A 24,016-nucleotide genomic window follows, 5' to 3' on the forward strand; every position below is an offset into this window, starting at 1 on the left:
TTATCAGAGTCAGGCATAAATGCTCCCAAAGGGTTTTTAGGCTTATATTATAAAACAAAATCCCTTGTAAGGAAAACCAGATTTTTAGGTGTAAAGGATATTTTGAAATGATGAAATATTTGAATGATCCAGTGAAATTACCCTGAAACAATATTTTAAAATACTCTAACTAAACATACAGCTATTTTAACTTAATCAGCACAGTTCCCAAGTATACATTGTAAAATTGTAAGTATACATCTTATTCTTGAGAGGTAGGGGGGAAGCAGTAGAAGGCATTAGAAAACTACAGCCTTAAATTAACCTTATAGTCCTTTTGTTAGTTATTTACCAAAGGGATTATATTGAAATCCAAGTTGGCATGTTACATAATGAGAAAAATCAACCCAAATTTTAAAGGCACATGCTCTACACATTTTCTATTTGCAATTTAATAAACGTACTTTAATATAGGAGTATTACTTATTTTTACAATAAAAGTCTCAATATGGTAGGAGGCTGTCAAATCTGCAAGTGATTAAACTATTGACTTTAATTTAATGTAACATTTCCAAAATAAAGTCTTTCTGGAGGCATAGTTTATTACTCAAATTCTTTCCAAGAAGTGCTTTAGCCTTCTCAGCCCAGCCCATCCAGGATGGTGTGTCATGCATGTGTGCATGCTTGCGTGTGTGTTTCCCAGGTGAGCAATACTGAGTCTTCTTAAAATTTGCTCATAAATTTCAGAACGAGTATCCAAAATATACAGCAACTGATAAGTCAAATTCTCCACATGTTTTGCCATCAAATAAAATATTTGTCCTCAATATTGTCTAGGAAGGCACATCAGGTACAAGTAGATAGTTTGTGAAGTCCAATCAATAAGGATGCTAGCTAAATGAAGTGCAAAAAATATTATAATGGATCCTTTTTCTCTTTGGAATCGATGGCAGTAACCTTTGTTTAGAAAAAATGTGTGTCTGAGCAATAACGTGTACCAATATTTCTCAAGCTGCTAAAATGAAAAGAGCTCAGAGGTAGGCATCTCTCCATGTAGTTATATTATGTTTTCTGTTTTTTTCTCCCCTATTGAGGCAAGAGAAGTGTCTTAAGCACTTCAGAAATGCCGTTATCTTCTTCCTATGGAAGGGAATGAAGGCCTTAGCACTGAAGCTAAAATATATACAATAGATACAAATGAGCAGCAGGGGCAGATGGGAGCTTTTGGTTGCTTGACGACTAGGTCAATTATTAGCAAACTAAGTATGCCAGCTTCTCAGTGAAAACAGATATTTTCACTTAATCCCACACTGAAATATGCATTATCTTTTCTGCATGTTCCTAAATACATGAAATGATTCCATGTCAAATATAAAAAGCAATATTCTTATTTCAGTATGAAAACCAAATTACAATAGCTTAACTATTAGCACCGATTGAGTTATCAATCTATATTTGTAAGGTATATCTTCTCCTGACTACTAAAAAATTTAATACGATATAATACTTGAGAATAAAGGACTTGGAAAATCTTTTGTGCAGATGATATATACGCACTTTTACTTGTTTGTGCCAGTGGTTTTGAAATTACTTTTCAATTTATTTTAATTTGTTACTGTATCTAAGGAAGCTTCTTTTTCTTAAGCAAGTTTGAGCAAATTCAATAATTTATATCAGCTGATAGGCATAGTTAAAATAAAGATTCCCCAGAGAGGCATGGGGCTTATGTTGCAGTTAAAAATATGTGTGTCCCAGTCCTGAAATAGCTAAGATATTTTCTAATTCAATCATATACTATAAAAATTCTATTATTTAACACAGTCTAGTAGTTCTGAAATTAGTGATATGGGTAAATAAGTGTTTCTGCTATATCCTACAAAGGGGAACATTTGAAAGAAAAATCTCTAAGAGTTTATAAATTTGCTTGTTTTTTTGCTTATTTTGAAATTTTCAACATTATCAAGACATTAAAAGTATTAAATAAACTTTAAGTATCTTTTTAATACATGCTTTACTGAACGGTTTGCATAATTAAAAAGTTAATTTCTCTGTTTCCACAATCTTTGGGAGTCAGGGGACCAACTCCAGAAGCAGGCTCTTAGTGCTGTATTTTCTCATACGCATACATTATCCTTTTCAGTGAAGCACCTTCCCTACCTTGGCAGAAGGATGTAATGAAGGGGTGTGTGTGTGTGTGTGTGTGTGTGTGTGTGTGTGTGTGTGTGTGTAGAATGAACTACCAATGAAATATAGGCATAAGGAATAAAACTGTATAGTTTAATCAGTGAATAAAGCACCTGGTATTAATTCTTACCCTATTTTGGGCATATGGTACTTCTTTAAGCAGTTCATTATATTGAGTCTATTATCTTAGTATTCTGAAGGGAAAAATAATTAGCATGTTCTTAATTGTTGTGATATGAACACAACTATTTCACTTATGATCCCAGGTATCAACATTTATGTCAGCCCACAATGTAGAGTATTTCTTGATGATGACACAAAATAACTGCTTTACACAAAATTACAAAAATGCATTGTGTTTTATAACACATGCAAATAAAAAGGGGAATTCCCTTAATATCCCTGAAAAAGGGAATGGATTACTGGTTGCCTCAGATAATGAGACAACAAGATCAGTGATTTGCTCAAAACTGCATAATACATTAATGCTTCTGTTATATATAAAATGAAAACTAAATTTTTCCTACTTAAAGATATTTTTAAAATAGAAATCATTATAATGGCTTTCATAGGTTTTCCTGAGCTTTGAATGCAGTAACATAAACATACCTCTTTGGAGCTGATAGCAGCAAAGCAAGAATAATAAATAATAACAGTTACTAAGTTGAGCACCTAGTATTATCAAGTATTAACCATAATTTTACTTCTCTTCTTCCGAGTTACATCATTTATAAAATGCAGATAACATTACCTTCCTCAGAGTGATTCTATGAAGCAAACGAATATGTAGAACCCTCAGGTTATCACTAATATACTATAAAGGTATTCATTTATTATTTCAATTTTTCCTTACCCTTTTTTTGTGTGTGTGTGTGGTTCACGGGCCTCTCACTCTTGTAGCCTCTCCCGTTGCGGAGCACAGGTTCCGGACGCACAGGCCCAGCAGCCATGGCTCACGGGCCCAGCCGCTCCGCGGCATGTGGGATCTTCCCGGACCGGGGCACGAACCTGCGACCCCTGAATCGGCAGGCGGACTCTCAACCACTGCGCCACCAGGGAAGCCCACCCTTTTATCATTTATTTTTAGATACTTAATAAAGATACTATTTCATCATTCTAGTAAGCCTTTTTTGATAGATTGTCCTCTTTATGTTATGTTGCGCTTTTCTGGTGCTTCACTCTTTGTGTGTGTAAGTGTAAGAGGGCATGAATGAATCTATAATTCATTTGTCTCTGACATTAGAGATACTTCGTGATGACTTGATTCCTTTAAATTCCCTTCAGCCCTTTATATTTGAATTGTATTGTAACTGGGGTGTTTCATACTGTGATCTGAAAATTATCTCCTATAACTGACAAAAGTTGATTTCTACATTTATAAATGTATTTGGCTTAATTAGTAGTTTAAGAGGAGATGTGAATAAGTGTTATGAATTGGTGCCTAATTGGCAGAGTCTATGCACACTCTGTGATTGGTAGTCATCTTTACAAGGCTTTTCTTACTGCCATGAATTTTTGAGGGTTGGCTGTAATCTCAGTCTTTAGGAACCACTTGGCTACTGGGCACTGAATGATCTTTAATAATTATTTGATGAATATCTCTGTGAGTTACTGTTTTTTGTCATTTACTACTCATTAACAATAAATCCAGGAAAATATATGCAGGCCTCTTAAAGACAGAAGCCATTTAGCTGCAGAAAATAAATGTGAAACTATTAATATGTTTTCTCTGTCTATGACTTTTATTATATTTGCTATAAACATTGGCACTTGTTCACAGTGGGTAGAGAGCCATGTGTTCTTAGCCTTGGAAACTGATAAGGAATTCAAAAGGGGCCAGGAAACAACTTACATTAATGGCAAAATATATGCGAGGCCAGTGAACACTTTTGTAAGCAAGAAAACAATTATGCATTTAAAAATATCATAAACATTGTGGGTCCGATTTAATCTGGAAAAAAAAAAAGAACTACAGAACCAGAAAAAAATTTTAAGGTATCTTAAAAAAAAATTAGCATAGTAAAGTAGTTATCTGATAGAATTTTATTAAATGCTAACTACCTAAAAATATATGTTCATGTATAACTGCACGATAACTCTTTAAGAAAGGGCAATAATTATTATAATTATTGTCTTCACTTTATAAGGAAGTGAGATATTATGTGAACTGATCTAGGTTCCCTTCTTGAAAATGTGATGGAGGTTGAACTAGGACCCAAACTTCTGGTATCAATTCCTTGCAAATGTACATATTGTATTATATACCATAACACAGCAGAATTAAGTTAGGTTTAAGAAGGACTTTTTAAAACTGAAAAATTATAGAACAGACTATTCCAAAAAGTATCCCCAAAAGAGTATAGAAACTTGATAGTCTGAAATGACTCAAACAAAATGACTTTTGGTAGAGAAAATGAATTACTTGATCCTCAAAATGATCTAGATAAGGTATTAGAAGGGAGAAAATGTGCATGGGATGGTGAGGTTTGGAGAGGCAAAGGAGCAAGATTATTAGAAGGATAAAATAAAGAAAAAAATAAATAAAATCTCAGAGTCAATCTGGGGGACGTTCCTTTAATCCTCCTTCAGAAATGAAATGACTGTCAGAGGAGCTCAGAACTTTTCATTAGGGTAAAAGAGTAATGCATTTTCCCTGCTATTTTCAAAAACTAAAACATAAAGACCAGAGGCTAAGTAATCAAGTCAGAAGTCTTGTACTTTGTGCCCTGAAATAAAATGTGGTCACTTAAAAACACACATGGGGACCTCTAAACCCATGGACAATTGATAGAACTAATTTAATAGCTACTTCATTCTGGGGACATAGATAATACTCAGACATAAGCTGCAAAGGAAAAGCATGTGGGTTTGATTTCACAAAAGAGGATAAAAACAGTCTGGGGCTGAAATAGGCAAGAATTAGATTTTAGATCTTCATTAATTCTGGGAAAAAGAGATGAACCAATGTTGTCCAGGAAACTAAAAGTGACTCTTAAAATTGAATTCTCAAAGAACTAGTGAAGGCTGAATACAATTGATCACACTAAATAAAGGGCAGTAAGCTTAAGGGGAAAAAAAAAACTCAGATAAAATATGGTTCTGTGTGCACATGTTGCTTTCCAATCACCTGTTTAAAGATGATGTATGATTAACATTGCCTCAACCAAAGTGAAGGGAAAGAATAAGGATTGGGCCCTAAATTCAATTTTCTCAAATACTTGTATAATTGAAAAATGAGTTTATTTTAGGTGAATATTATCTGAGAAATTATGACTATATAAATAATGATTTTGAAAATTACATATCAGTCTAGATGTTTCTGATTGACACAGTATTTTGAGAGTCAGGCATTACTTAAGAGTAACCCTGTAAACAATGAAATTGATGGATAATTAATTGAATGTTTAGATAATGCAGAGACATCTTACAGAATGGACCAGAAGCAAGGAGGGAAACAAAGTCTGGCCATTTAATCATGCCTAAAGCTGATATTGAGAAAATCACTTACATATTTAAAAAAAAATTTTTTCCTTAAGAGATAACCTTATAGAGAAGAGAAAACAAACAAACAACAACAACAAAAACAACAAACATGGGTTAGAGACACAGAATTGCAGCTGCTGCCTAGTACTAAAAGAGTCCCTGAATCTAGGGCGCCAAAGCAATCTGTTTTCAGGAGAGGATCTCGGCCAACGGTAGACGTGTTACAGCAGACCTTATCCGCCTCACTGGGTCTGGATGAAGAGTTCCTCTTCTGATTTCATCCTCGCCAGGCAATCTTTTAAGAGGTACACTGATTTTCCTTGGGTCTTCTTAGAGATAAAGAATATTGCCTTGGAGAAGAAGCAGGGACCTTCCTATTTCTGGAATAGGATATTCTCCTGTTCAAAATGTAGTAAACTAATATTCCAGTTGAACACCAAGGTCTTATAATAATGTTTAGAATTTGTCTTGGCTCTGTACAGTTCTGCACACTGATGAAACTGATATTTGGATCTAGAAAAAAATTTTCAGGTACCGCATAGAGGCCACTCAGTAACTGGAAAGGATGCACATTTCTAGAGGTTTTTGATGAACCAAATAAACATATGCATGATTAAATAGGAGTTGAAGTTTTGTTTGGAAATTATTATGTAGCAATTATTTAGATTATCTTGGGCTGGAAGACTAGTTTTATCAATGTAATACCTACTTATAATTCCTACTAAGCAACAATGAATACAGAGAAAGGAGAATACATTTATGTGACATTGATAGTTGTCCTTTCTTAGATAAAAACAACATCAAAAGTGACATCTGCCTGGCAAATCATCATTAGTAAGTCCCCTCACATAACACATTTGGAGGCATTGCTTCCCTTGCATGGTGCACGAGCTGTGGTAAGCATCTTTGACCTTGCATTTCTGTGACTGGAACTGGATAGTCCTTTACAATTTGAATTTATTTATCTTGCAAATTCTATTTCATTGTTTTCTGTTTTGAAGCATATCTAATTGCATAATATTACTAACAATTGATAGCACTATTACAGTGTCAGGAATCTTATAATCACAAAATTAAAGTGTTTGATGATAACTAAAATTGTTTGATATCAATTATTGGATCTCACCAAAAATGCAATTAGTCACATACTATTTTAATTTCAAGCCAGTGAGATGGACGAATGATGACCTACTATAAAATAAAACATAGAAGTTACATGAGGGGCCAAAACTCACTTAAAAGAGTAATTATTATATCTCAAGGAAAGATAGCAAAAGCTATTATACAGAAATTTCAGACTCTGTTGTACTTTCAGAAAATTTTGTAGAAAGAGCAACAAAAAATCCTGAACATAACATAAAGTATAAGTTGGTTAGAAATTTATTAAGATTGATGTCAAGGGGTGCAACCATGCCCCTGCCTCTGACAATGACATTATAGTGGACTTGCTGACCTTGGGAAAAATTTTCAAGTGTGTTCTTACATTATATCTCCTGGTCTTCTGCTTTCTCAATTGTCTTTCTCAATTGTCTCACTTCTGTTGAATCTCTATTGGCAACAGAGTCCATACAGCTAAATTCAACAATTTTTTTGAACATCTAGGTATAACCCTAATTCTAAATTTCTCCTTAGCCTGCCATGCTTTGTTTGGTTTTGCTTTTTTTATTTTAAAATATCCTTCTCTGAAGCTTATTTCATTATTCTCTTATATTTCAGTATTTTTTTCAGATTCTGTGTTGGGTACAATCTCTCTCTTCTCTAGTGTCATATGTTTAATTGATGGTCACATCTATTCTCCAAGTTTCATAATCATCATGGTGCCAATGGCTCCTAATGCTGTATTTCTGCTATTTATTTCTACTCCCAAGTTTCTAATGTACATTTTAATAGCCTGCTAGATATCACCTGAATTTTTCAAAGGTACCCTAAATCTGACATGTCTTAATCAGGTTCGTTCTCCTGGAAAGATGCTATTCCTTCCATTTTTCCCAAGTTAGCAAATAGCACCTCTGTCTTCCCACCATTGGTATTCTTGGTATCAGTCACTATTCTCTGTAACATTATCCATTTTTCTGCTTATCAAATCCTAGTCACCCATCCTTCAAAGTTTGGCTACGGTTTTTCACATGCCCAACTCATATCCTATTCTGGTTCTGGTAACCTTTAGTCTCTAAACCTAGAGCTTCTCATGCCTTTACTTTTAAACATCTAATTCTGTACATGTCGCTCTCCATCACAATATCTAACACTTAGAAGGCAGAGAGAATGTCTCATTCACCTTTGGATCCTTCGTGGGAATTTGCATAGAGTAAATGCTCAACAAATGGTTATTGAATTTCATGAATTCTCATAATACTCCAAATTCCCTGTTCATTGTATACAATTTCATCTATGGCTGTGATGACCTTTTGCTACAAATGCTGGGTTGGTGAAATGAAACCTTATACTGAAAAGAAACAATGTGCACAATTCAGTATAGGGAACTATGGTTCACAGGAATGCAACCTCAGAGTAGCACACCACTCTCAGATCATATGTGGGTCCCCCAATGACCTCATCGTTGGAAATGTTAAGCATTTCAGAGCAGAAATAAAATCATAGAAGATACATTTTGCAATAGAAATGAATGAGTAGATTATTTTTAAACAATAGGATGCTGTTCTATCTTTTTATTACCAAAATATTTTATAGCACTCATTGCAGATTTCTTTTAAATATACAGTATCAAAACTTAGTTTCCTTTGTGACTATCACATTTTAGCAGCTGAAAATCTGTTTTAAAGGAGGCACTTAAATTTGCATGTGTTTCAAATATTTTTTTCATTTTGTAATAAACTTACACTTTCTGTACAGTAATGAGAAGGCATACAAGATAATGAGATTGATGTCAAAAAAATATACCCCTGCATAAATTAAGTAAAATTTATCAGAAACAAGATTTAAAAATAAGGCAACCTGTTGTCTATATTTCAGATAGAAAGGGAATGTGACATAAAGACAAATACCCAAATATTTAACTCGAATCTTGAGATAACAATTACAAAAACAATTTGCAACCACAACAAAAGGAATGAATTGGTTTTTCAAAAAATAAACCTAATCTAATCCAATCTACTCCAATCTAATCATCTGATTTGAGTAATACAATTTGTCTTCTGAAAAGAAATCAGAAGAACTTAAAAAAAATTATTTACAGGCTCTTATTAAGTTTGAAAAGGCTTATTTAAAGTACACGTATTTTTAGTAATTGTCCATATTTATGAGCAGGGAGGGAAAAGAGACATAAAAATAATCTGTTCTGTAGATGAGACCTGGATTTACCATATGCTGACAATTTTATCAATGATAAATTCTGGAGTTTTGGAACTAATTATGTTTAGCACCAAGAAAAACAAAAGAAATAACTTGATTAGAAAAGTAAAACAAACAAATAATTTAACTTCATTTAGCTTGACATTAAGCTTCCAGGCCAATATAGTACTTATTTTTAAATCATGTAGAAGATGGGTAGGTAAAAAGAGAGGCTATGATTCAGATAACATTTCAAGGCCTTCTTCCAGCCCAAGCTATTATTTATAAAATTGAAAGATTTCAGTAAGTACATTTATAATTGTTTCATCTGAATAATCTTCCTCTCCATTCTCTGTGCTTCACACCACTCTGAACTTCTCTGGTGAGCTTTCTCCTTTTCATATTATAGTGAAGTTACTGAAATCAAGGTTGTATCTTCCTAACCTAAGGACTTCCACCATGAAGGCAGAGACTCTTTCTCGTTCACTTCTACTTCCTCAGAAAGCCTTGGCCAAGTTTTATATTCCACACATGCTTGTTGAATCAAAATGAATAACCATAGTTTTGTCACTATATAATTACCCCATTAAACAAGGGACAGGGAGGATATTACTCTGTTTTGCTTTACTTAAGAGAATGTTTTTCTTACCAAAAAAAACTGCAATAGGAAAAGTAACAACCGTGAGTGTTTTAACCTAAAAGAGGAATACTGAGATGAATCAGTTTCTCAATAAGTGGGCTAACCTCTGAGGTTGAGTGCTAACTACACTTTAAGTTAGTTCCAGAGTTCCTTAAATCACACAGAAGATGCTTGAGTGTTATCATATTTCAGCAACATCAAGTTTTTTATATATAACTCTAGAAAAAAATCAGAGGAAAAACCAAAGTATATACAATATATAAGCAAAGAAGAATGCAAGTATGGGGATAATACCTTGACTAAATAGGGAACTTAACACAGAATTCATTATCTAATAACTGTGCTGAAATTCAGATAAGCAAATGCTTTGAGAGTCTGGAGGCAACAAACCCCCTAACTGACCTCCAAAGTCACTTTGAGATTTGATGAGAGCTCATTCCCTCCTCAAATGTCATAAGGGTTCAGCAGAGTGATCTAGTTTTAAAGGACTAAATTAGAATAAAAAGGATAATATGGCCACACATTTTATCAGTGTTAATTATTAATATTGAGATTAAAAAGAAAGGGCTGAGAGTTTGGTAGCATACTAATAGGACACTTTTTTCAACTCGTTTTCTCTGTCAGTGTGAATACTTTGCAGCAGTTCAAAGGGAAATATACACCTGAAGAATAATGCATTCAACTGGAAAACTGGGTATAAAATGTAAAAACATTAAAAAAGAGAGAAGAGAATACAGGGAGATAATGACTTCTCCTCACCTTAAATGACAGAGCGCAGGAAGAGTTGGGTTGATTTGATACCTCAGGATAGAATCTTTCTTTCCCCTCTTTTTAGCTCCTTGATATGTTTAAATGTCACTGGGTGTCACCCCTTGGTATCCCACAAAAATGAGAAATTGACTGGGAACTATTCAAGGTGAGAATATCATTCTTACCAGTCATTTTTGAATGCTATCTTTGTGAAACTAAACATTTTATGATGTTTTTATGATTACGCCATTGTGTCATGTCAAATCTACCTAGAGTTAACAATAATCACAATTATTTTATTATTACTATTTAAATAATAGTAGTAAATAATTTTATCATCAATTAATATAGTAAACTTATTGCTACTCTTTTACTATTTATTTATAAATTATTATGTGTTATTATCTCACTTAGTGTCTTCCACAATCCTACAATTTATTATTAAGTGGGGCTAAGAGAAGTCAGAAAATTACACTGTTAGTAAGAGGAGAAATCAGGATTTAACCCGATGTCCTTAGATTTCAAGCCTGTTTCTTAAGCCAGTACATTCTGTCTACTACATTATCTCTTCTTCTACAGGACAATGTCTTCTTTAGATTCTTTTAGATTGTGCTGCTCATTTTACTGGAAAGCTAGAAAACTGCTGTAGCATACATCTTGATTAGTTGAGACTCTGCTTAGAGATAATCTCTATTATCACTATCCATAAACACTATGAAGAAGTAGGAGTAAATAAGGCCCTCCAGAATTTTTTTTGGAGGGTGTGGACTTGGGGATACTTGGGAGGTACAGAGCCATTTTACAGATGGCTAGAAAAGTAAAAAAATGCAGTCAGACACTGGTAACTAGACACAGTGAAATGCAGAACCATGAAAATGAATCTTTCTAAGGTATATGTCTCTTCCTACAGACAAAAATTTGCAGGGCATTTGTTTTGGGGTATTATGAGTATGCCATTAACAAGTATATGAGCATCTTTGGAAAGCTGGAAGAGACAGTGTTGTTAATTCAATCTAAATGAAAACAGCAGAAACCAACAAGAACCAGATGATAGTACCTTACAGATGACTACTGAAAATTGGGTATGTAAAAGAAAAGCAGAAAGTAGAGGGTCCTTTATCCCACACAAGGATATGAGTTTAGTGTCTTTTCTAATTACCCTTGGTCATATAAAAATGATGTTTCATTTCCAAATGATATTTCAAATATACTGTTATTTACTTCTGAAAGCAATGTGAAAGTCCATGGCAGATACGAAAAGACTTCCCAGCGGAATGCACCATGTTTCAACCCTCAAGAACAATGTGCTCTAAACACTAAAGCATGTGTAGTGAGGGGAATGAATAAAACAGTTAAGCCTAGTTTACATAGGTTTGAAGAAGTAAGAAAGTTTGTAAGTGTGAAATTGAAAAATATTAGCATATAAAAATCAAAATTATATTTTAAATGTCTGAGAAAATCAAAAGCATAAAATTAATTAGGCAGTTAAAATGGCCAAATTTCTCACCATTTAACTTTTTTAAACCTGCCTTATGGATCAACTCCTATTTTCTTATTTTAATTTATTTCTATGTTATACTATTTGTAAGTTTACCTAGAGGAAAAATACATACTGTTTTGTACCTTTTGTTCGCTCTTATCTGACCAAATTTTATGCTGTGAGGTAAGAAAGTAAATGTGCTTATTCAATTGTGAGATAACTTAGTCATAATTAATGGTTTTGAGGGCACTGTACCGAAAGCCAGATCAAACCTAAAAATGCCTCTCTTGCACAGTGTAATTTGGGGAGGCTCCAAAACTGTCTCCCATACTGACCTGCTATTGGACCAACCTTTCCACCTACCTGGCCAGAAATCACACCCTTTGACCCGATTCATTTCTTTGATTTATGTAATACATTCATTATCTACTATTAGAATGCACGTGTGTTATATAAGTTGTGTAGAAGGCCCTAGAATTACTTCTGCTTTGTCCATATTACTGCATATTATCAAATTCACTCACCATCTCACTAAGAGACCCAAAGTTCTCTTTCTATTCAGGAGAAGAAACTTTGTAAGAAAAACTGGATGTGAGAAAAGAATCGCATATGGTTTTCGAGTTAATTTAGTTAATTGCCTTATAGATGATAGAAACAGACCCAAAAGGAGTAAGTGACCTACCCAATCCTAAACGAAAATTGGGATTAGAGGTCAAGTGGGGTGTTTTCCATATTTGAGTTGTTAAACATATTATATGATCAAGTGATACACAGTAAAACAAACTAGCTCTGCAAATATGATTCAGGGGGACTTCTGGAAGAATAAGTAGACCATGGCATGAAGGCAGGGGTCAAAATAAAAACTTACAATAGACCTAAAGAAACTCATAAACACCATTCCAAGACAGACTGAAGCCTGCTGCATAGTTAAGACAAGGGCAAGCTCTTGCATAGTCAATGGTTACCCTTAATGTGGTGGTGCTTTTAAGCCTAATATTTGGTTTTCATTTAAATTATTAATTTATTTTATCATTAAAATATCATTAATGATAAAGTATTTTATCATTACTTAACTTCCCACCATGTACTCCATATTTTAAAATATGTAATCCCATTAAATGTATTTTAATAAAATAACAAATAACCAATTTCCCCAATTTTATCAAAGGATCAACTTGAAGTAAACATACTATTGATATTAATTAAAGGAAAAAATGTTAGTGATTTTTTCATTAATAAATGCATAATTCATGAGGGTTTTTTAAAAAGTATTTTTAATGTATAATTTTCATTGTTCTTTTCCAGAGACCCAAGGGATATAAGTACCCCAGATTTGAAATGATCAGAATAGTGGGTCTCACATTAATTAATAGATTCTAGTTTCAAGAAATTATTCTTACACCGTATTCTTTCACCTAAGCTAATAAGAAAATAAAGCCTCTTTTATCATTTGGCACTAACGTGGGTTGAAATATAGGGTAAAACTTGTTATAAAGAGAATTAACCTATAAGCTCTTAATAAAATTTTACTATGCTAAAGTATAGAAGGCAGAAATAAAAGCTTTTGTAAAACGTAAGTGCATTTCACTGCCTATGTAATTAAATTTTCTTGTATTTTGGTTATTTCCTTACTACAGCATCTGTGACAATTTATTTTTATCATTAGCTGTCTCAATTTATACCCAGTTTGCATCATCACATTGGAATATTATAAAATTATTGCACTGGAATTAATCTTCTAAATTTTACAAGGAAAGTTAATCCAAAAAATTGAGTTATAACTGCATTGTTTCACATAGGTTAAAATTCAAGAAAAATGTTTGAGGTAATATAATTAGGAAATAGGGCAGCATCCAAAATGGCATTTTCATGGAAAATCCAATACAAATCCTGATTAAAACCTAACCAAGCAAAACACTGCAGATTACCTGGATTCCAATTAAATGTGACAAATGAATATTAGACAGGTTTCAACTCCAATTCTATTTATGCCAGAATGCTCCATCAATATTGAAGATGAAACTACCAGAGTTCAAGCATACAATTGCACTTTACTGCTAGACAATAGTCTGAAAACCTGAACCCAAAAAAACTCTTACTCAAATGTCAACTGCTACATTTGGATCACCCAAAGTGAATCACATCTCCTGTGTCATTACCTATAGATCAGGGCTAACGTGAATCACAGCTAGCAGATGACAAATGGTTACACAAACACTGAATTTCAAGTGTCAGTCACATAAAATCAGGAAAACTCAGTTACATTATTGTGTTCCTTGGCCGTTGACAAGACTGAAAACATAGTTATAAAAAATAACTAAAAGTCTTCCTTGGGAAATGTTTCTCAGTAAACTTTCTAGCCTCTCAACAAGCTCACCAGTTATGTTTTCCATGACATGTATGTTTCCTAAAAAGTAACTGCTATGTGTTTGTCTTATATAATTATGTTTATTATTAATTATTTCTTTCTTATTTTAATGGCACTGAATCCTCAAACTCAAAAAACAGAAATAACATTAAAACATGATTATAATGCCAATGATAGTTGACACCCAAAAAATAAAGATTTAATTGTACTTTATGTTGTTTATAGTGAGACAAGTACTTTTTAAAACACAAATAAAATTACATGATATCATCAAAAGGTAATGCAGATATACTAATGCCCTTAAAGTAAATTAATCCTGCCTTCCTGGGGGGGGGGGGGTGTATACAAAACATTATTACGGTATTTTTAATTTAATTTTCACTTTCGTGCAAAGCATTTTAAACCTATTTGCCTTAAATATACATTCATCTGCATTGCAATTCATACCAAAAATTTTATGCTTATTTTAAAAAATACTAAAAAAAATATGAATTCTTAAAAACCATATCAAACTCCCATCCACATAAGCACACACCACCATACACACAGGTAAGCATGACTTTATAGCCATAAGGCAAAATGTATTTAATCTCTGGCTAATAAATCAAGAAGGTTGTCAATCATCAGACCCTGTTTAATATCATATCTGCTCAACCAGACAACAGTGTGGAAAACTAATTATTTAACATGATTTAATTTAACAATAATTTCACTTAAGGTCATTTACAATGTATTATTCTCTAATGTTGGGTTTTAATATTCATAGGTAAATGTCCAGAAAAACAAATCAGACTTTCTCCTGCTCTAATATATTCTATTTGCATATAATCACTAAAGAAACTGGCATATAACAAAAATTTAGAGTGTCTTACTTCACTTGGGGGATGAAATGGTGAAAGACAAAATTCTCTTCAAGGTTTCACTAGAAATAAAAATGTGTGTGATTCCCCTTCCTTTCCCTGCATATAACCAAATCTATTTTTATATATGAAATTAATAAAGTTAGCAAGAACTTTACCATTCCATTATTTGACACAAATTTATTCTTCAGGCATCTACTTATAACCTGAAATCCAAAATATAAATCACCTAATTGTCTTTGGTAACATAAACAAATGTGAAAAGTTTCATAAGCACTACTTGCTATCTAACTTATAGGAAAGTGTAACTTAAAGGAAAGTGTACGTAAGGCCAATTGTGATAATATGAGAACCATCTCACAACAGGATAAGAATATAGAGTGCTATAATCTTCTTTCCTCCCTTTCCCTTGCACAAAAATGAGAAAAAACTTATAATTAAATAAAAGGGGAGTTCTAATAGCATTTACAATATATTTTGGAGAATAAGATAATACTGTTCTTCTTTGATTCCATTTCAGTTATCACTTGAAAAGGAGAGGTTTGAAAATATTTTTCTAAATACCTAGGAGAAGAAAGAATCCAGCAAGGTGTGTTTACTGTCATTTCCTTTTACCAAGACTGGATGATTGCAATTGAAGAAATAGTTGCATGATAAAAATGAATAGAAGAAAACAATCACACAAGACCTTTCTTAGCGGCTATTGTTTAGGTATTATGGACTAGTTTAGTCTTTTCCATAACAGGTACTACTCTGATTTATTTGTAAATGTGTTCATTTCTGACAGGTTGTTTTAAAATGATGGTTCAAGTTTGGTGAATTTTATCTATAGAGTTATGTTCCTTTATTTGGCATTTCTGTACTTTTAGCAAATATTGATTATTTCAAATAAACCAGGTTTAGTGTCAGCTATTTTATTTTAGTTTTAGACTGACCTTCGCAAGTCTACTTATTACGGCTCACTAGCGTGATTATGTGTGTGATGTTGTGTTTGCCCCTACCATTTTCCATATGCTCTGCCTCACCAACACTGCCATCCGGCGTGGTCCTTTCATAGTTGTCCTCTGGGAGTGGAAGGGCACCCAGCCTTGGCCCTGATGAACTCTTACTGCTTGGTGTTTCTGACTCCTCCAGCCCGCTGTCATAGCAACTCTGCAGTGACCCCTGATGTGGGTCCTGGGGCTGACTCACAACAGAAAACGTCACTCTACGAAATGGCTGTAAGAGAAAAGATTCTGAATGTCACTAAGGTATAAGATTGTAAATAATCTTATTTTAAAAATACATAAATTACATACATTAAGGTCGACTGACAACTAATTCAATACAGAACGGTTAATATAACATGTTGAAATCTATTTGGTTAACTCTATTTTCTGAGGCAATACCTAGAGCTTAGATTTTATTATGGAAAAACTGAAAATTCCCTTTCTGAAACAGAAATAAGAAAACATCAATGTCACTAACACACACATGTAAATCTGATATTTTACTTCCACATATTCACCATTTTTCTATTCTGTAGTCTTCACTTCAAATATGTTTTACACAAATAGAATCCTTATAAAAACAAGGGTCAGTGATTTTGGAGAGCAATAAATATAGAGCTAATCCATTGTAAGAAGATTTCATTTTTAAATACTTTGTGCATAAGGCAAATGGTTTAAAACTGAGTGTTTTGGCAGTTGACAAACTACTAAAGGTATAGCTGATAAACAGGAATTTAGATGTAGTGCTAGGAAATCGGAATATATTTCTTACTTCATTCATCTTAAATATATTACCTATTGACCCTGAAAGTGTAAGGGTAGTATTGAAATAATAAACAAAAAATTCCTGAGCCAGGGAATTCAAAATAAACCAAAATTTTTAATTGTATGTGCTTTTACTATGACTAATCACAATTTGCTCAAAAAAGTAACATCATGTACAGTCTTTAAGTTGTATTTAAAGTATGATGCAAATCTTTACCCAATGGGACATCACAATTTACTATGTTACTAATGTTGGCTGGATAGAACACTTAATATATACAGAATTTAAAGGTTATCATAACTACAAAATAAAACATTTTAGGCTCATTAAGGGAACAAATTAATGCCATACATTGTCAGGGCTATGTACACATAATATTTTGGGAAAAAAATATAAAAAGGTTCTGCAATATTTGTTGGAGATTATTCTTGGCAATAGTTGTATTCATTAAGCTCTTGTATGATTTAAAAGTGGCATAAATGTACAGATTTTTGCACCTATAACTCAGACTGGTTTTTTCTAATATAAAGTATAAAACTAATGTTGCCAGAGTAGTGAGAAAGGTAAAGAAGCTTTTTTGTACTTTTAGAACTTGAATACTATTGGTAGAAATCACTAATCACAACTGGGACCAGTAGAATTTTTAAAATGTTAAGGATTATCTACATATGGTAGGTTATTAATGGGAAAGCTAAGAAGAATTGTGACATTTCCCCCAAATATATAAATTGGTTTTACTAAAGACAAACACATGGTTCCACAAATCTTCCCTTTATTTTGTCTCATAGAGAAGATTGGTCAGGAATATTGTCTTGTTCGTATTTCTAACCCAGTACCTCTCCCTCCATGTACATACTTGGAGTATACAGTCTTTATAAAATCTTTTTAATTTAATTCAAAATCAAACTTACAAAGGGAAAACATTTAAGGCACATTCTCTTCTTTATAATGTTTCACTGAATTGGGACTGCAGATTTTTAAAACAATTACAAAGTATTTCTAGTACAAACAGCATGCACACCACGGGCCAAAATTTACTGGCAACTAAATCTCTAGAAACATTTTCCTTATTTCACTAATAATTCTCATATTGCTTTACAGTAGTATGATTGTGATATTTTACCTTATTTCTTAATAAACATAGAAATCAGTTTGTATTTTCCATGCTTTATCTTATGTGTGCATATTTTCTTTTTTTTCTATTTATTACTCCCGACTGACTGCAGACTCTCTGTGAATTGTTTTATGTTTGGTCTTACCTCAGAAGTAAGACCAGTGACAGTCTCCTAAAACTATACTGTTCTGCACACAGAAGATACTCAGCAAATACTACCGAACAATAAAATGTTAATGACAATGTTGAATTTAAGAAAGGATGCCAAGAGTCATGAAAACATATTATCACTTCAAGACATAGCAGTGGGTTAAGAAAAACATACAAAAAGAAAAAGGAGGGTCAAATGTTATTTTTAATTCTACTTTAATGATTCTCAAATCTTTTAGAATCAGTCCATTAATGCAAGGAGAAAGTTCAAAATGAATACAGAAATACATAAATTATGGTAATAAATTGACAAAGAGAAATAAGAAATTATGAGAGATAATGTTCCATCTTGATATAAAAATAGAAAAGAGGGTGATGTTTGAACAAAGGTGGAAATCTTAGAATCTGTGCTTAAATGCTACTTCTACCAAAAGTAATTATAGAATAGCAGAGACAGGTGATAGTCTATGTTTGCAATGAAAAATGTCAAAAATAAAATAATTATTTTTCTATTATGTATTATGTAATAACTACTGTGAATCTGTGCATTTTTTAAACTTATTTTATTTATTTATTTTTGGCTGCATTGGGTTTTCGTTGCTGCATGCAGGCTTTCTCTATTTGTGGCGAGCGGGGGCTACTCTTGGTTGCAGTGTGTGGGCTTCTCATTGCGGTGCCTTCTCTTTGTTGTGGAGCAGGGGCTCTAGGCGTGCAGGCTTCAGTAGTTGCAGCATGCGGGCTCAGTAGTTGTGGCTCACGGGGTCTAGAGCGCAGGCTCAGTAGTTGTGGCGCAAGTGCTTAGTTGCTCTGCGGCATGTGGGATCTTCCTGGACCAAGGCTCGAACCCATGTCCCCTGCATTGGCAGGCGGATTCTTAACCACTGCACCACTAGGGAAGCCCTGAATCTGTGCATTTTATTTTCTTGATTCCGTACCCTATTTTAACTGTGAATATATTGATCCCCATGAATTATTATAGGTTACATATTACATTTAACGATGGAAAGAAAATGTTGTAATTTTAAAATACTAAGATCAATATATATACTAGCAAATGCTTAGATCCATTAATAACTCTTTTTTATAAAAAGCTTTTTCATTTAAAATAATATCTAAATGAGTGGAAAATGATTCATAATAAAAATCTAAAATAAAGAATATCACACAATGGGTCATAAAATACTCCATCTATCATTTTTATCTACATGTAAAAATATCCCATTAGAGCTCTACATACAATATAAACATTACATTACTACCTCTTAAACTTTATTTTGATAAATTTAAGTAAATAAAATCTTGTGACAAACTATTTAAGTTGGTAATGTGAACCAAATTGGTACAGAATTTTGAATTCTGAAAGAGAACCCATTAATGCAAGAATTAAGTTTAATTCTAGTAATAAATCACACATGTAGATTTAGATAGATAGGTAAATAGATAGGCAGATATTTCGGGAGACAGACAAGTATTTACACACTATCCTTCATCATTGGGTTGGGTCTATTGAGAAGATAGGTTTTATGGCAGAAGTTATGACACAGAAATTCATATTATTTACATAGTACAGATATATTGACTAAACCAGAAATGTAAGCAATGTGTTGACTATGTGACAAAGAGAATGAGTTTGCATTGTATATGTAACTATCACTTTGTTAATGACTGATACTCTGAAGCAGAGTGGTTTAAGTGATGATTCCTAAACCTAGATGTGCCTCAGAATCATCCAGAGTATTTCTGAGAAAACACAATGCAAATATCTGGCCTCAGCTTAAACCCAGTGAATCAGCATTCAGGGTGGAACTGGATATCAATCATTTCTAAAATCTCTCCAGGTGAGAGATTTTCCAGGTGCCTCTGTGAAGAGGCACAGAGAGGAAGGAGAAACCCTACAGTCGAAAGACTATTTGGTCAAAAAGACTAAACTGCTTCAGGAAGCCAGCTGGTCCCCTAAGTGTTCATAAAATTTCCCTGGAGAGTCAACAGAACCATGATTTCATCTTGGGATGCAAAAGTATAATATGAAGATATTTAGTGACCTGAGGTGTCTGAGCTTTCTATTTTTCTGTCTAGGATGATAAACGACTTCATGTCTTGCAAAGGCAAGCTGGTCTATACAAAACAGGAAAAAGCAGAAGAGCTTGAGGATGAGTGTCAGCTTCCCAGATCTTTGAAACTATGAAGATGTGCTTGAAAATTGAGTAAGTAATGCAAGAAAGAAGTGTCCAAGAAAATTGTTCCAAAAATTGTGCATGGGACATGTGTGAGAATTATAAACAAGAGGGAGTGGAAATCAAAGATTTTATTAGGCAAATAAATGATCTAATTAAAGGGGTGAGATTAAAGACATGATCTGACAATTCCCTGCAAAAGAGAAGGAAGAAGAAATGTTGAGGGCAGAGGATTATGCTAAGAAAGAATGAGGGAACAGCAAAAAGAATGGCCAGCAAGGCCACTATAAAGCAAAGCTGTGTGGCTGACTGGATCTAGTCGTTATACCTACACTTGTTTTGTCCCGTTATGTCCCAGGGTTTCAAGGATGTTCCAACAATAATTCTACACATTTAAGAAACTCAAAATCTTATATTAAAACAGACAAAATATAATATGATTAAGTTTCCAATAAAATAAAGGTACCCCCAAAATGCCATGAAACCTGCTTAGGAATTTAGGGCAGGCATTGCAAAGGAGAGGTTTCTGGGTCAAGATCTCTAAAATAATTTTGATAGATAATACATATTTGAAGGCTGATAATAGATTTCATATCTGGGACCAGCAGCAAAGGATAAAAAACAGGGTGAGTAAGAAAACCAGATCATTTTTGAAACTCAGAAGCCAAGGAAGCTGTTAATTTCAGGAAAGAGAATAAAATCTTACGTGATCAAAGCCATCAGAGATGTTGAGAAGAATGCTGATTACCAAAGGTCCATTGGATTCATCCATTAGAAGGGCATTTTTGCTAAAAAATCTCTGAACTCTGGGGAACAATTCTAGGAGATTAAGCCACAGGAAGTAAAAGACCCACTTGTAAATATGTGGAGAAATGGAGAAAGTGGGGACAGACTACTAATTTTTAAAATATGGTATGAGAGATGTGGGGTAGCAGTTAAAAGAAAAAAAAGATTTGTGTAAAATCTTTTTTTTTGTCTTTTTTCATTGTTATTGAAAAAGTTTTGCTTTAGGGTAAATAGTTGAAGATGCAACAAAAAGGGCAAGCAAAAATATGCCTAATAACATAAGGTTGTCGGGGAATGAAAGAAATCAGAGATTGGAAGTAAACTAACTAGAATTAATGGAAAAATGAAATTAAGAATAAAATCACAAAGGGAAGGTAAACATTAAAACTAATTGAGGAACTGCATGTATGATTTGTGTGTGTGTATGCGTGTGTGTGTGTGTGTGTTTAATGAGAAAAAATATTGTATATTAGAAATAATAGAAAAAAAAATTTATTCCAAGCAACATTATAGATTCCCCATTGACCTCAGACAACTTAGCTGACCCTTGGCTCTTGTGCCTTAGGCTCAGGGTCTGTAAAATGCAGAAAATAATACCTGCCCCTTACTAACTTAAATTCTCTGAGAATTAATGAGATAGTTTATACAGAAGAACCTTAAGCTTGCTCAAAGACATATACTATAAAAGGTATTATACCTCAGGCCACAGCTATATAACTAGAGCTATCTCCCATTATGTTTTAGGTTTTTTGTTTTTTGTTTTTTTAAGAAAATATAGAGCTGGCCCAGCAATTTACAAAGTTTCTAAATATAATTTTAAAAATTCATATGAAATTTCAGGCCTAATTTTCCAATTCATGCACTACGTTTTTATTGTCCTACATGCAAGTTATTTGTAAAACAAATAGGTACACACAGTAACACCCACATTTTTCAAAAACTATTTGAATCTAATCATTTTTATTGAGCATGCATATTTTTATATTCAATTATTTAAGAATGACATTCATCAATTATCTTTTGTTTCCATTATGACACACTAGAGACTTTCACTTGAAGACACACATATATTCAAAGGTAACTCTGGATAATATCCAATCCCTGGGGTGTGGGATGTACCTCCATCCTCATGCCAGGCCCCAGCTGACGAAAATGCATTAGAATTGACTTTGCTTTAAACTACTCTAGACTGGGAACCAGTCCATTCTTTATATAATCTTTATCCATTCTTTATATAATTTTATTCACTTTCTGTTCTAGAAATCTAGAGGTCACACGGGAAGTGGATACAGATGTGAATGGAGAGGTCTTCTCCCTTCTATTCTTCCCCTCATGCTGTGGGAGTCCATAAGTATGGCTGTGTCTTCCTATCCTCCTCTCCTCATTGAGAATTCTGATGAGCCCAAGGTGAGGGACATGTGATCGCCATGATCATTTCCACATAAAATCAACCTCAGAGCCTTGAAAAGGCAAGCATAGCAAATAAGGATTAAGTTGGGTGCTGCGTGGTTATACAATGTAACATATTCAATAAATGCATTTGCTTATTAATATTTTGGATTTTTTAAAATTTGGAAAACATGAACATAAGTTAAAATGGTGTATTGGTAAACTTGGGATCAAGAGAAAGACAGTCTGCATAGATGAGGAGGGGATTTAGAATATGTCTGGATGACAGAAACAATGCTTTTGTTCTAATGATAGTATTGCAAGGGGTAAGGCATTCATGAAGGGAAAAGGTGATGAGCATTTGATTCATTCTTCTTTTCTGTCAAATTTCATCTCAGCAATTGATAATGTGGACTACCAAACAGTAAACCTAAATCTAGGCAGGTTAGCTGGTTTAGAGGTCACATACAAAGTTATCAGAATCCCCACTTCGAATATGGAGTAGAAGCCAGATCTTATCCTGGTCTTATTCAGAGAGTTCAAAGAAAGTTAAGTCCATACATTTCAAATTCATTAGAGGACTGGAACAATTTTCTAAAAAGTCTTTTTTTTAATATCTAGAAAGTTGATGTCAAATTCTAATACTGCCTCATATTTTATATGCAGATTCATTTTTAATTTTTTTTAGAGAACCATATAACTGCCCTGCTTTTTTGACAGTACTGATATAATAGCATATACAATTTATAATCTACACCTTTAAGAAAATTCATCCTGAAATTAACAGTAATATGTTATTCTGTTTTCAGAATGCAATCATTGTCAAATGTGTTTAACATTTCCAAGTGCTACCTATTTTAAAAAAATCTTTGTCACAAAGTTCATTTATAGTCTCTAAGAAAAGCAATAAAGACCAGATGCATATTTGCAAATATATGATAATAATGAAAATTTTATTTTTATCCATTCTTAATTGTTAGATTGATTAAAAGGTAACCATCATACCATAAAAGCAAATATTAAGTCCCATAATCAGACACACTTAAAAATATTGGCCTTCCATCTGCATTATCAAAATCTTCTAAGTTGCAACCTGTATAATAATAATGGATTGTTTTCTCTGATAGGGCAGTGGCCAATTTTTGAAAACGGAAAAGAAAAGAGTTGAACTTTAGGAATATCCTGTTATACACAATGCTTACAGTAAAAGAAAAAACACAGCATCAGGTTAAGAATGTAGAAAGTTTCCCCTTGGAGTCCATCAACCTAGTGAAACTACTTTTATGAGGATTGCATCTGCAAGAGGATAGAACTCTAATGATGCCTCTGGAAAGAACTTCAGGTTAAATCTCTCTGCTCTGTGTCTTACAGACAACTTTATGGGAAACTTTAAATTTGCACCTTCCTTTTTAGCTTCAGTAGTTTCTCCATAAATCGTCTCCTTATCTGGAACTCACATACAGCTGTCTCAGTCACATCAATTATTTCTGAATGGGCTGAAAAGGTTTTTTTATTTTTTCCAATTCACTTCGTTATGTCCATCAAACAGACTTCTAATGACTCTCTTTGTCAGTCATAAAGCACTGAAACAGTCATGGAGCAGAACATTGCTG

The 24,016-nt window shown here is 33.3% G+C and overlaps 1 protein-coding gene across 1 annotated transcript in view; it reads right to left on the reverse strand.

The window, feature by feature from the left end:
- Window positions 1-24,016, reverse strand: part of PCDH7 (protocadherin 7) — a 406,244-nt gene that overhangs the window by 199,973 nt on the left and 182,255 nt on the right. The window contains exon 2 of the mRNA XM_060012722.2: window positions 16,037-16,253. Coding sequence (XP_059868705.1) covers window positions 16,037-16,253 — 217 coding nt within the window. The remainder of the gene's footprint in view (window positions 1-16,036; window positions 16,254-24,016) is intronic.

The sequence above is a fragment of the Delphinus delphis genome, chromosome 5, assembly GCF_949987515.2.
Source record: "Delphinus delphis chromosome 5, mDelDel1.2, whole genome shotgun sequence".
Lineage (NCBI taxonomy): Eukaryota > Metazoa > Chordata > Mammalia > Artiodactyla > Delphinidae > Delphinus > Delphinus delphis.